This window comes from Macrobrachium nipponense, chromosome 21 (assembly GCF_015104395.2).
Source record: "Macrobrachium nipponense isolate FS-2020 chromosome 21, ASM1510439v2, whole genome shotgun sequence".
NCBI classification, from domain to species: Eukaryota; Metazoa; Arthropoda; class Malacostraca; order Decapoda; family Palaemonidae; genus Macrobrachium; species Macrobrachium nipponense.
The window spans coordinates 18,405,026-18,420,635 of NC_087212.1; the positions used below are offsets into that span (position 1 = coordinate 18,405,026).

At 41.5% G+C, this 15,610-nt stretch overlaps 1 protein-coding gene across 2 annotated transcripts in view; it reads right to left on the minus strand.

Moving 5' to 3' along the window:
• Positions 1-15,610, minus strand: part of LOC135197818 (UBX domain-containing protein 4-like) — a 186,552-nt gene that overhangs the window by 7,688 nt on the left and 163,254 nt on the right. For both annotated transcript variants that reach the window (XM_064224951.1, XM_064224952.1), the window contains exon 10: positions 12,570-12,775. In XM_064224951.1, coding sequence (XP_064081021.1) covers positions 12,570-12,775 — 206 coding nt within the window. The remainder of the gene's footprint in view (positions 1-12,569; positions 12,776-15,610) is intronic.

The following is a 15,610-nucleotide window of genomic DNA, read 5'->3' on the forward strand; positions in this document are numbered from 1 at the left end:
CTCGGGCTCTTATTATTATTGTTGGGTACATGGGTGCTGTGCGGGGGTGGGGAACAAGAATCCCCCTCAGCTCCCACAGATGGCCCTTCCCTTCGGGGGGGGAGGTTATCTGGGTTCTTCTCCTCGCCCGATCCGTCAAGCGCGGGGGAGGGCGCTCGGTGCCTGATGTACAATTGTATTCGGGGTCTTCCGCTCGTTCGGTGTGGGGCTCAGCCCCCCGCGCGAGGGGACTTCCCCCCCACTAATCACTACTACAGTGGGGCCTCGTTATCCACGGGGGATAGGGCCCAGAACCCCCCCGTGATAAGTAAATACCCGTGTTATCCTGATACCCCCCTCAAAAATTGCTTAAAACTGCCTACTTTAATAGTTAACCCACCCAAGACCACTATTCCAATGTTTATAACTGCCTACTTTAGTTCAAACACCAAATATGTTTTCAACTATCACCTAAAACTAAATTCAAGACAGTTTTAAAGTTATTGTACAAAATTAGCCTTAAAAAATAAATGTAGTATATGTACTACTGTACATAGCCTATGTAGCCTACTAGCCTAGGGATTACAGCTAGAAGCCTACATACGCATGGTGGGCCTCTTTTTTTTTACAAGGAAAGAGAGGATGAGTGGTAAGAGAACTATCAAAATGTGTAAATCATATGGGTACTCACCAACAATCTATGTTGATAAAAGATGGCGACGATTTTGCAGTGCAATCCAGTAATATAATAACGATAATGCTACCAACAGTATGCAGCGAAACATCTCTTCCCTTCGTCACAACACGTTAATACTAGTATATTCCACGTAAAAACCTTCATCTGACCTTTAGGCGTCTTTCCCATAAGAGTAAAAGAATCAGGGCTTTTGGATGCCACATAATTAACTCGTTTATATGGGTACAATTTAAAGAACGCGCCGCACACCACATTTCATAACAACAACAAACAAACGTTTGTAGGCCAGTGTTGCCAACTGGGAATGGCAATTTCTTGCTAGATTTTGTTCCATAAAAGGCTAAAAAAAATCACATACCGTATATACTCGAATAACGTGCAATCTCCCATATCGTGCAACCCCCTAATTTTCACCAATAAACAGTGGTTTTGTGTTTTGTCATGTATCTCATGTATCATGCAAGTTCATAAGGTTGGTGGTTGAGCCTGCTAATGGCCGAGTCATTCAGATGTGTGCTGATGCTAGTCAATTTACGGTAATTTTCTTATTAATCTCGAGAATTGAATAGAAAATCTCAAGATTAAAAAAAAATCCCAAGATAATAAAATAATTGTAAAAATAACACGCCTTGGAGTCCTTAATCATTCTCTCTCTCTCTCTCTCTCTCTCATCTCTCGTCTCTCTCTCTCTCTCGCTCTCTCTCCTCGCTCTCTCTCTCTCTCTCAGGAATAAATACGTACGTACTGTAATTTGCAGTAAATGTGTAGACATTGTGTACGTGTTTAAAAAAATGTGCAGTACACACACATTCCGATGTTTCGGTTTTTGGAATTTTTCAGATTTCGGAAATGTGAGGTCAGATGCATAATCAAACAAACACCACTACTGCAGCAAAAACAATTTTTCCCTTTATGTTTTTCATTATTGTTATTTATTAATTACAGTTTATTTAAATAAATATTAATATAATACTGTTAAATGAATGTGAGATAATTAAGATCACCTATAATAAAATAGTGGGACAATTAATACCATATGTTCACTAATAGGTATTATTTTCAAAACAAACATTCCGTAAAACACAAAAAATATATGTACATAACAATCAAAATATAATAATGTTTTGCAGTTCAACTTGTGAATTTTAACAATAAGTATGACTATATAATATATTTTACCATATCGATCTTGAAGTTGAAGAGTCGTAAAATTCTGAGGATGGTCCGGGAAAAGGATTTGTACTTTGTGATTACGTATCGCTACAACACCATGTGGTATTTTCATACCACTATATTGATGACGCATCGCTACGACACACTGGTGTTTTTCATACCACTATACGTTAAAGTTAAAAAACATGACATAGAATCGACTTTGCGACTTCGTTCACTTTGATATTTTTAACGATACAATAACTATCATTTGTACTACTAAAACCATCTTCACATAAGTAATTTTTCGTAAGATATGTGTTGTTGCAAAAGCTAGCTTATACATAAAAGGCTTTTATAATTTAAGTCATCTTAGATATACATATGCACCCAAACTCATTGTGGGGAAATTTACTACTGTTTCCTCGGATATTGAAATACTTTAGCATCATTCAAACACTTTAATAATATAATGCATAAATACTAGGCTATACATATTTACATCGTATACAAATACTACATACAGTTATATACACATACTTTTATATACAAAGTTAACAGTTATATACACATACTTTTATATACAAAGTTAATCATATGAGAAGTGATCAGACAACAGCTGTGCACTGGACTACGTACGTACTACTTGGAAGATAAAACGAACAAAAATTTTGTTGTTGTTAGTCGCCGGGATAGATTAACATTTTTCCAGAGATTAAAGAGCTGAATTTTGTTTTGAAGGTATGTCAACCGCGTTAGTAAATAGGTATCATCTTCTAAGGAATTTTTTTTTCTCTTCTTTTTGCGGAAGAATCTTCAAGCCATTTTGCATTCAAAGTAATGAGAAGGAATCATTCTATTCTTCATGAAATCAGTAAAATACTTACACTAATAATAAAAACTAAAACTACGTACTGTATGCAAAACACATAGTACATCATCGTTAGCTTCGTGTGTGTAAACGTTCATTCTAAGAAATTACAGAGTAGTATAACTAACACCTGATTGGTTGGTTGGTAGCCATGGAGATCTGTTATCCAATGACTGCCCTCTGCTTCTGTTCTATTTATAGACATACGCCATGGATGGCACTAGGTTTGAACGTTACCATGTTCGTGATTTTCTGACTGCTGACGGCAAAAATTACTCAATAATTTTCTTTATATAATTATTCCTTCGTGAAAACAATAATATAATATCGCGGTTGACATACCTTCAAAACAAAATTCAGCTTTTTAATCTCTGGAAAAATGTTAATCTATCCCGGCGACTAACAACAACAAAATTTTTGTTCGTTTTATCTTCCAAGTAGTACGTACGTAGTCCAGTGCACAGCTGTTGTCTGATCACTTCTCATATGATTAACTTTGTATATAAAAGTATGTGTATATAACTGTTAACTTTGTATATAAAAGTATGTGTATATAACTGTATGTAGTATTTGTATACGATGTAAATATGTATAGCCTAGTATTTATGCATTATATTATTAAAGTGTTTGAATGATGCTAAAGTATTTCAATATCCGAGGAAACAGTAGTAAATTTCCCCACAATGAGTTTGGGTGCATATGTATATCTAAGATGACTTAAATTATAAAAGCCTTTTATGTATAAGCTAGCTTTTGTAACAACACATATCTTACGAAAAATTACTTATGTGAAGATGGTTTTAGTAGTACAAATGATAGTTATTGTATCGTTAAAAATATCAAAGTGAACGAAGTCGCAAAGTCGATTCTATGTCATGTTTTTCCTAAACGCGTTGACTTAAAGGAGAACGTTATTTTGGTTGTATTATCACTGGCACAAACCCATAACAATGCAGTGTATGTATGATAATTCTAAACTATCATTCACTACCAAAATAACGATGATATTTTGTATTGAAAATTAATGTTACGTATATTCCAAACATTATTACTACGTAGCATGAATAGTACTATAAAAATTTCAAAAGAGATAATCTTGCTGTGAACGCTACCATAATTTGATTTTCATATACGTACGTACATTTTGTCAGCTGGCTGGCCTCGCATAGATAAAATTGATTTCACTGATATGGAATTACTCCACGAATAGCCTTTTTATTATGAAGATATGACGATAATATATAAGGTAAAAAATGCTTTTATGTATTTCGTTTACGCCTTCGTCGCCAATAACAAACAGCAATAATTACGATAATCTATGACAAATAGCGTTTGTATGACTTCATTGTTCAGAGAAGTTATATACGAATACTGCCAAAATAATAATGAAGTTCGAATTAATTTTAGCCTTAATGTTATTACTACTGTAATTACACTACCACTACTATTAAAATTTCTAAAAGTTTATCAAAACAAAAAATGTCGCTTTGAACGCAACCGTATACATAAACCATTTTCGTACGTAAAGGTATATGCTTACATTTTGTGGCTGGCCACTCCGACGATAAGTTGAGTGCAATGATGTGGAATTATTCTTCGAATAGGCTATTTATTATGAAGATATGACTATAATATATATGGTAAGAATGGTTTTATTACCTTTATTGTCAGTTAATATCATAATGTGAATGTTTGTGTACGTTGGTGGTTATCGCACTGCAACTACGCTTAGCCTACCAATGAACGTCGTACATAAACCTTGAATAGGCTATTTATTTCGAAGATAGGACAATAATATATTAGGTGAGAATGGTTTTATTACCTTTATTGTCAGTTAATATCATTATATGAGTCTTTAAATGAATGTTGGTAGTTATCGGACCACGGCCGAGGGTTAGCCTACCGAAAAACATCGCATACGCAACACCACAAACCCGTGATGCAGCGATTCATACCAGTGATGTAACATGAGAAACGGTCCAAGAAAAAACCCGTGATTAACTGGATCCGTGAATACTGATCCGTGAATAAGCGATGCCCCACTGTACTGTTATTTCCGCAGGTGCTACTGCCACGAGGGTGGACCTTGGTGAGGTATGGGCGTCCTTCAATTTGCAGGGCGTGCCTAGTGTCCAGGGGCTGCGGTTCTATGTCTGGGCCTGATGCGGTCACCCATGGAGTGGTGACCTCGACAACGATATCGACTACAGGTGACGACGTCCCTCCTCACCTGGTGTACTCGCCTCACGTGGTAACAGTCTTGCCTACAGCCGCTGTGAAGTGCCGTTCGCCGTACCGAGAGGGGGGGCGTGCCGCCGCCGCTCGTGGTTGCCGCGCTGCCGCGACCACACTTCCGCTGCCCTAGAGCTCACCCCTGGACCTGCCGCCGGTACCAGGATGTTGCTGGCTGCTGCTCCACCTCCTGTGTTTCCGGTGCTGCCTGCCGTACCTGCCGATTCTGTGCTGACTGTCCATGCAGTTGCTGCGCTGGCTGTCCCTGCTGTTGCTGCGCTGGCTGTCCCTGCCGTTGCTGCGCTGGCTGTCCCTGCCGATGCTGTGCGGCTGTGCTGCTGTTTCCCGAGATGCCCAATACCTGCTGACGTCGTCCCTGTTCGTGGTGGTACTACCCCAGACTTTGTTCTGTCTGTACAGGTGCGTCCGGGCCCTGTGGCTTCGGCTACAGCAGCCCCGGCTCCGCCCTGGATGGCAGATCTTACGTCTGTCCTGAGGAAGCTGACGAAGAAGAGGAGGAAGGTGTCGTCGTCGTCGTCTTCATCTTCTTCATCGTCGTCGGCTGCCGCCTCTTCCCCTTCGACTTCTAAGGCTTCACAGCCGAGGAAGAAGAAGGTTGCCTCCTCCCTCCTAAGAAGTCTCCCTCGGGAGCTTCTCGGGACCCGTCTCACCTCGGTGGGACGGGGGGAGGGTTCCTTCCGCCTGGTCCTCCTGCTCCTTCGGGAGCGGGGCCCGTCTCTTCTTCCGCAAAAAAGAAGACTACGGGGACCAGAGGGATACCGGCTAACACCGGTACTTCCTCGCCTGGTGTCAGTGGTTCTGCCACTGCATCAGGGTCCGTCTCGGCCTCTCGTTCGCGGGAGGTACCGAGTGTACAGTCGCCTACCAGCGACCGTGCAGCCAGGAACCAGACCTCTGAGCCCGCTCAGCGTCAGGTTCACGGCACGGAGCGGAAGACTGGTGACAGCCGCTCACGCGACTCTCACCAGACCAGCTCTCGCTCTCGCGGCAACCAGCTGGCTACCCGGGCTGACGTGACGGTCCACGACCGCCACTGGCTGAGGCTGGGAAGAGGTCCCCCCCGTTCTTCGCCGGTGCCAGCCACGGCTGGAACCAGCGACGTGACGTGCCGTGAGGACAAGCACCGGTCTCACCGTGACAGTGGAGCCTGCAGGTCACCTGACCGTCGCTCTAACAGAGAGTGATCGGGTACGGCAACCAGCACCAGCTCTTCTGACACTCGAGATCGGGGCCGCTGTGCTCAGTCCAGCCGTTCTCCACAGCGAGACGGTTCGACCAGGCCTGCAGCTTGATCGCCACCGCGGGTTGACGATCGCCTGCAGCCCTCCAAGCCTGCTGGTTCTGCCAGCGAGCGAGGAGGGAGCGTCAGGTCTGCCTCTCCCGTGCCTTCAACCTCCTCGGGTTACACCGGGAGGAGTGAGGTATTGAGGAGTGATCGTGAGGGGTGCGCCTCTCATGATCCCACCACGACGCCCTACGTGCCAGGCACGGTTCTTGGACCGGCCAGGACGTATGCGCAAGTGGATGGAGGAGACCGAGAGGGCTGTCGCTGTTCCCCCTTCTTAGGAGGAAGGTTCTCGGAATATGCTCTTGTTCGAAGGGCTTAACGGTCCTACTCTGCAAGATGCTGTGACTTCCGAGATCCAGAGGAACTTTGCCGAGGTTATGGCGCTGATTCGTCAGCACAACGACCTCGGGGAAGGATCGCCGCTCCCACCAGCAGAGCCACTTCTCGGCTCGAGTCGTTTTGGGGCCCGAGAGGGAACCCAAATCGACGGTGGGTCTGCCGCGATCGGAGCTTGCCGACTGTGTTGAACCAGGTAGTCTCTCGTCTCCGGACAAGAAGGCTCTCTCAGTTCTGGCCGGTCGAACAAGCTACTTCCACATCCTCTACTGCGACAGAGGCGTTTCTATGTGTCTTCGGACACCGTATTTCAATACCCCTTCGGTCCTCCTGAGAGGTTTCGACCTCGACGAGGACTGGAATGAGTCGGAGGACGGTATCGGCTCTCTCCTGTCAGGTGTCGATCAGCCCCACCCAGACGACGTTCACAGTGGCGGCAGACCCTTACCTACAGTATGAGTTCGTAACCCTCCTCGGGAAAACGTTTTCTCCTGACGATACGTTTTCCCAGGCTCTGAGAGGCCATCGCCAGCGGCGATGGCTGCTCCTTTTCTTCTCCAACTGCTAGTTCCGCTGGGAAGGCGAGCCAGTATCCAATTCCTTCCCCATTCCCTCTCTCCTTACGGCTACGAGGGAAAGGGGAGGGATCCTACAGAGATTTCTCTGTAAGATCCCACGTTAGGGACTGCGCTACCGGGGGGACCTTCGGGTCCTACCTGACGTAAGCCCCGGTCGTTGAGGAGGGATCCTGCCCCTTTCTCGATTTCTACGGGAATCGAGAGGACCACCAGCCGATATCGTTTGACGAATTCGGTGGGGGTTTCGCAGAGTGCTTAGAATTCTACGGTTCTAGCGCACTCAAAGTGTTCGAGTTTTTTACGATCTCCAAACACTTGGGCGAGACCACGGTCCAAAGTGAGCGAGAATCCCCGATAATTGTTACACGATAATCGGGAACCTCGCTTATGCTCGAATTCCTGTAATTTCTAGCATTTGGAAGAAGACTGCTGCTGAAAGAAGAGTATCTCACAGTAGGTGATTAACCTGGAATAGAGAAGAACGGACGGGAACTTCCAGTTTGGCTTGAACTATCGTCTTCGGTATTCTGTTCACCATTGAAGCTTTCCTTTGGGAAAGACTTCTCCTTCACTCTCTTGACTAGAGAACGAAGGCGGTCGATCTCCAATCCTTATTCTCATTCCTCGAGGGGAAAAGAATTTAGGATGGAGGTCGTTTTACAGAACCTACAAATATACTACGTATATTACCCTCGCAACATGATTCTTTTAACAGTTGAATTGTCCGGGGGGTAGGCGCATACCGTAGTTAACTCTACGGTTTGTGACCGAGACGAATTGTATCTTAATTGAACTGCAACTCGGGGTTGCCTGCAACCTCCCAGCAGTTATCAGTTTCGATTTTAGATACTTGGTATTGTCATGACAACACCAAATCAGCTTTTGTATTTACCGAAATCCGTTTCGTTTAAATATAATTGCTCGAGCGTATTCTTTATGCTCGATGGTTCTAGCCGAACGCATTCCTTCGTGGAAGGGATTACCTGGCAACTCAGGATGACGAGTCACCGAGAGCTACTGCGTATTGAACTGCCTGATAGCAGCTCAGTATCAGCTAGGTCTCCGAGATGCACGGTCAGTTACGTCTCTCTCTCCCCTGGTTTGATTGACTACCGAACCGTATCTCTACCCAACAATCATGGACTTAGGTCTCTGATTAACGGGGATTCTCGCAATAATGAAGGACCATCTACTGCTGTGACGCTCGATTTCATCGCCTTCGACATTGCGAGAATTTTCAACAGAGATATCTCTTGGACTCTTTCATCTTTCTGTTTACCGCACGGTAACAGAAGTCTGTACTAGTCTCCCGCTGCATCGCACCGCGATAATGCGAATGATTTTTGCAGACATCTGAGTTTGTCTTCAAAATATCTCGTATTCGCAGGTGTGCAATTATGCATTGTTCGCCCCGAATTAACAGATGTGTCAGAAGACATCGCCTACTCTCCGACCTGACAGCTCTACTTCCAAATGAGAAGCAGTTCTTCAGGCAGTATTTCCCAGTGTCTTCATTACTGAAAAGCGCTCCGCTTTCATTGCAACTACGATCCTCACCGGACAGCAATGAATAGCGGTTAGCGTTCTCAGTCTTTGTAGCACAGGTTCAGAATCTTGAGAATCCTTCTCTCGATTCAGCTGTGAAGACGTAGGCTGTACACCTTCGTCTTCAACGACACATAGTGTTGTTTCTCCTTAGCTGAGAGTCAACTAAACTATGAGATATCTTGCCATCAGGGACCTCGGTCTCTAGAGGGCAATTGACTTTCGCCTGTTGGGCACATGCCTTAAGAGAATCATCACCTCGCCGTCTGGCATCGGTGACGAACAAATTATTTGTTTAGTCTCTTGGCATAACCCTTTTAAGGCGAAGGTCACGTGACTTGCTCGGGTGCTTGGACAACTGGCCTCCTACCGAACGCAGTCAGTCGGCAGCTGTCAGAGCGCCCAAGTCAGTTACGAACTTCGCTGTGGACTTAGTTCGGTTGTTCCATAACAGTCTTTTCTTCGTCCTAACGGCTTGTCACAGTACCCATACCATCGACACCCACCATTGAGTGTCGGTGTCCTATCCACTACCGAGAAGAACAACTTCACTGCATGGGGATAGGAGAATGTGAGACACTTCGCTGCAGACGGATAGACCAGTATGGGTACAGGACATCACCGAAGTCGAGAAGAGGGATAGGTCATACGACCATTGCCTTCTTTTCCTCTGAGGTAATTGCATGACTTTTCCTGCGAAGTCAAGCATCCAGGGGATGGGGATTCGTGACGCTCTATTTCGTACCGAACTTCGTAGCGAAGACTCAGAACTCTTCGGTTCCTGACGATCGGTTAGAGTCCTTCACAATCCCCACCCTAATGGACTTCACCGCCTTCGATGCGAAGGAGATGCTGCTTTGTCCTGTGAAAGCGCGACCGCGCTTTCTGAAGAAACTCGACATCCCAGGCTGAGTGTTGAAGACTTTTCGTCAGCACCAAGATGACCTAGAAGTACACTCCCTCTAGTTACACAAGAACTTCTCCGTGGCGCAGGTACTGAAGGCAGGGGTCTGGTACAACCAGACCACTGGCACCTCCTTCTACCTTTTGGATATTGCCCACAGGTCCTTGGATCGTTTTCCTTGGGACCCGTGGTGGCTGCTCAACACTTTGTGTAGCTAACCCAGACCCTAGCAGGCTGAACAGCATCGAGTCCTGGTGTGACTGTAAGAATAGATAAGTGAATGAGAGAGTGACTGGCTTCTCTTCCTATCTTTTTCTCCCCCTCTACCTGTGGGTAGAGGGATACGGTCATCACCTTGCTGGATAAGGACGAGATGCAGGTGAGCTACTCGACAGAGCCCCATCCTATCCCTTTCACTAGGGATGGGAGCAAATATCCACCACTTCCTCCTACAAGGGGGGGGAAGTGGATGCCAACAAGAGACAAACCCTAACTTTATGTTGCCTCTTGCAAATAGGAACTTGTTCTTGCTTGCTGGTACGAAGAGATACGCTTGCCTCTCTCTTAGTACTTGGTCCAGAGGTCTGACCATTGATCCTGCGGTGCACACCCCGATCAATCTGACAGAGGCTTGGATCCCTCCCTCGCTCTTACGACCAGAGAGGCATTCCAAGGTTGGGCGAACACCAGTCTGTTCACAAGACTCAGATTCCTCCCACCAAGAAGTGAGTCTTCCTATTGTAAAAGGACCGAAGGTTTGTATGCCGTGTCGGAACAAATGACAATTTGTCCAAAATTGCATTTTTCCTAACTATACAAACCTGAGGTCCTTTTACACATAGTCCCACCTCATGCCACCCCTCACTCTGCAGTTTTTGCTTGGGCCAAAAGCAAAAGTGATTGTTTACCTCCCAGTCGCGCGCGCGCGCCTGTCAGACAAGCAGTTAACTACCGAACCCCTTGTTCGAAAGCTTACGACCTATCCAGCTGCCGCTAGTAACCTTCCTATTGTAAAAGGACCTCAGGTTTGTATGTATAGTTAGGAAAAATGCAATTTTGGACAAATTGTCATTTTTTCTTTGATGTGTGCAGAGAGTTTCTGTGCAATTTTAGTCTTCTGCCTTAACATCAAATTAGACCTCTCCATAAGGTGAGAATACCAGTTTGCTGTCCTTTTAGAATCTTTGCTTTTACCTAGGTGCGTGAGTCTGTATACCAGCTCTGGTATTTTACGGTTTTCATTAACCCATCCTAATAAGTAATTTTCAAATTCAGCAATGACAGATGCTGGACCTAGCAGCACATTTCTTCAGAGGCTTCACCTTTCTTCCTATCATGCACCAGCTTTTCATTTACTCAATAATTTATTGCTGCAGTAATGCTGTTTGAAGAGATCACAAATGCAACAACTTTCAGCTGGAAACTAATGTCTTATTTCATTCTTTTTGCTGCTAAAGCCATGGGGTTAAGACATTTTTAATTACAATGTGAACTGACTGTTAAATAGTAAATGCCTCGTAAAGCATGCAAACTCCAATGGTTTTTTTAACTGCCTTGTTGGTCTGTTTACTGTAATAAGGCTCATTCTTGATGTAGGCATTTAGATGTATGAAAGTATTTTTTCCTTTTTTGAGGCATGACAAAAAAATTCCTTAGTGACATCATGGTCTAAGGAAAACTTTTGAGGGCTCTATGAGGGATGCAGTTGGCTGAAACAATCATGGATTGATGGTAAAAATACAGTACTGAATATTAATTAGGAGTTTAACCAATCATCTAAATATAATACTTAACTATGTGTGGCTGGCACTTATTGATTCACTCCTAACAGAAATAAAATACTATATACTGTATCTGGAAAATTACAACTTATTACTAATTTGATATTATTGGAATTGCTCTGTAGTGGATACAACTTTCCTGTAGGCAGTAACAGAAGTTTTTGCAATGGACCTATGTCCCAGGTGTGCTGCTCTATACCTTTTATATTTCATATGGGAGTACAAGCTACACTGTGCTTTTTTATGCATCTCTTCAGACTCCAATTGCACTGCTTCATCTTATCTTTCATGTGTTCAGTTAGCTTCTAACCTAGCCATCCAACTATGTTTTGCAATAATTTCTGCCAGGTATTTATGAACAATTCTTTTTTATCAGCCCCTTAAGCCTAAAAAAGGGTTTTTGATGTAGGAAAAATCTATTTCTGGGCAAGGAAGCCGTGTCGCTCCGTGAAATATGTCTCCTTTAGCCCTATTTCTAGTAAAATATTGCTATAATACCAGAGAACTGCTAAATTGGACATGTCAGAAACCTCTGACTTGCTCACCTATATAAAAGGTGTCGGTATAAAACTGGGACGAGTGTTAAACACATGTAAGAAACATTAACCAAACCCATGTAGGGTAACAACTGGATAAACATAAATAAAATCTGACAATCATTTTTATCAAGAGTCTGTCATATGCTGTGTGAAATTGAGATATTACATAAAATGTTTAACTGTACTTAGTGATTGGTTCATGCTTAACTGTTACTAAATATCAAGAACAAATTAAGCGTGTCCAGTTCAAAAATATAGTAACAAAATATAAAAAAAATGATCTTGCGACCAATAACCCCTTATTTAACCTGATAAACAAATTCTTTTAACTGGCTTTAAACTGTACATATAATTAAGCATTTTTAATATGCTCAAAAACTAAATTATTTTGAAAAACTTATGCACAACAAATAAATAACAGTACATATACAGTAATGAATATGTATCATATGCATTTCATTTTGCTGTTTTTAGATAAACTAGTTCAATGGCATACTTCCAAAGAAATATTTAAATTTTTTATAAATATGAGAAAATACCCTTCAAAAATATTCATTATTATTTGAAGCATGTAAAATACCATTTATCAATGATTCCTATATAATTTAATCAATAAGCCAATACAAAAAAGTTATATCTTACGTACGTTGCCGGACGTTGCTGGTTTGTTGTCTGACTGGATCCAGCTTGAGTGGTGCTGCTTGAAGAACTTGTACCCCTTCCACTTATACTTGAGAACAGTTGTCTTACAAAACCCAATATAAATGTGATGGGTGACAAGATGATCCATAAGAACTGCATAGCTCCTCCTTGTGAAGGTACTAAACTTCCACTACCAGATCCACTTGAATTCTATTGAAAAAATTAAAAAGGAGTTAATTATAAAAGATAGTAATGATCAAGAACCTATAAGCAACAGAGAAAATATAGGTACACCAGAGAAGCAATAGTATAGAAATTGTTTGTTATATTTGGTCAAGATGTAAAGAGTATTAGTTGATCTGTCTCCTTGTACAGTGTTTCAAGGTAGACATGAAACCTACAAGGCTAGTAACTTGCTTCCTTCCATGTTGACAACAAAAACCTTATGTTTCTACTGGCACTCACTCCTTAATTAATATTGGCAGTGAACAAGCATTGTACAGTCAGCCAAATTAGAATTGGCAGTTTCTTCATTTTTCATTCACCTGCCTGACGTACGATTCATGCCTAATTAATCTATTTTTCTTTTCAAAGATGGAAGAAATCTTATGTAATGACATTAAAAAGTGCCACTATAATCTTTTGACCAGCATGTCATATTATTGTATAAAACTACTTTCCATATAGCAAAATTAATGTGAACGAAACAGTGATAAAAAACGTCATATCACAACAAATGACATACATTATTAAGTAGATAGGAGATACCTATCTCAAGTAGCATTGCATATACATAGTCCTTATATTATTACTTCAATATTAAGTTCAAGGTAGTTGAACTATTTCATTTGTAAAATTTTACAGAAAACATTGGAAACACAAAATGCTATCAATGATAAAAAGAAAAAATGATAACCTTGTCAGTGTGAACCATGCGACCTCACGCTATTGTTTTCTGTCATGATGTGAGCGGGAATTGAATGTCAATGTCATTTATCGGTCAAAGAAACATTCCCTGCTCAGTGAGAGAAAATTATTGCACTACATTCAGTGGAAGCTCCTGTTGGAGAGATATCAAGAAAGCTTAATATACTGAAGAGAAGCATACACAGATGAACCAAATTGTTTAGAGAACGGCAAAGTTTAGAAAATGGACCTAGAAGGGGAACTCCTTAAAGGAACACAAGAAAATGCAGTAGTGTAAATGTTATTGAGCTACATTCATTTGTAATCATTGAATTCTAGTGCCTCTTCACAATATTGTTGAACCAGGAATCATGACTAAATCTACACCTATGACTGGTGTTTGATGAATACTTTAGACGTAGAGGGAGATATTTTTAAAAATACACTTGAAATCTTTGATAGGTGTCTAATGAATAAGCAAGCCTACCTTTGATGGATGGGAGATTCTTTTTCTGTTTTTTATTAGTGTCCAGCAAATACCACTCACAGGGAGGGGAACAGATTCAAATTTAATGATGCATGCATTTTTTTTCTTCAAAACCTAAATAATACATTTTATTGGGAGATACTTTGTTCACATTGGCCTAATCCCTCCATCCTCCTCCTATACGGCTCCACCACATCCACCCACATTTCAGGCTACTCCAACTTCTCGCTATCAACTCCATCACGTGAAAGCAGCACTAATGATAACGGTTATTTTACAATTCCCCTCACTCACAAATGAAGCCTTAAAATGCATATGTTCATAGAACATTTTCTGCTCAAAATTACTTCTTCTTTCATTCCAAAAATTTTGCATAAACTCATATTACACCCTGTATGATTGTTGCAGCTGTCGAAGAACAACCCCTGATTACAGCAGTAAGCTTTTATTGTAAAAATGTCTGAAATAGACTTAAAAGAGAAAGTCACCTTTCATAGTTCCTATCTTTTCAGCTACTTATAATATGGTTATGGCAATAGGTCTAGGCATACATTTGAAACTAATTTGAATTAATTTCTATTTAGAAGAAATGAATAAGCTACAGTAAGATTAACCCAAGAAAGCATTTATGAAAGTAAGCCTTTCCTAATGTATTTGTCACCTTTGACTCCCATAGCTTCCAATGTGTCCAGATGAAACAGGATGATATGCAAGGAATTAGATTAAAAAAAAAAAAAAAAACTAAATTGTATTAGTTTGATTCTTCAAGATTGCTTTCTGACATGCGATAGCTATGTCTGAGTAAATTATGTTAAGCAATAATGAAAGGATAAGAAAAAAGGAGAACATGGCCAATAAAAAAGAATATTGGGAATAATAATAATAAAATAAAGCAGATTAATATAATATTATCAATATTAACCCTCTTACGCCGACTGGACGTATTTTACGTCAACATTTTTTGTCTCCCGTGTGCCGACTGGACGTATTTTACGTCGACTTATAAAAGTTTTTTTTTAAATTTGAGAGCTAGCCTACACCTAAAGCAGTTAGACACAGGATTACAGCTTAAGACAAAACAGAAAAGAAAAAGTATGAAATAGCCTGTAAAAAAGTCAGGCAAGAACTGCTACCTAAGCATTAAAAGGCACACACCTTAGGCCTCAACCAAACCATGGATCAGTGATGGTAGAAATAACTGTGTTAATTTTTAACATATACCAACAGCAATGTATAGTGTTCCTTTGCTTTTACAATAAATTCTCTCTGAGGATTGGAGGAGAAAAAAAAAAAAAGTTGTTTAGAGTAAGCAAGTAAGTCATGACAGAAAAGAACAGAATTGTCAATGTGAAAGCTATACAGAGAGAGATGAGTAAAATACCCTAGCTTTGTAGTAAATGCCAATCATCCCAGTTCATATTACAGGGTTTGATAGATGACAGAATTTCTGTTGAATATTCCACGCATAGGTTTCCTACAAAGAGGGATAGGGGACTGTCCATGCTACAACCAAATTTCTTTTTTTTTTTTTTTTTTTGGTAAAAACTACCATTGAAAGAAAACATGTTGTTAGTTATACAGAGGTTGATTAGTTTTATTTTGTCAATACCAAGAGGAAAATGTTCTTCATATGGTTGTAACTTCCTCTCTAG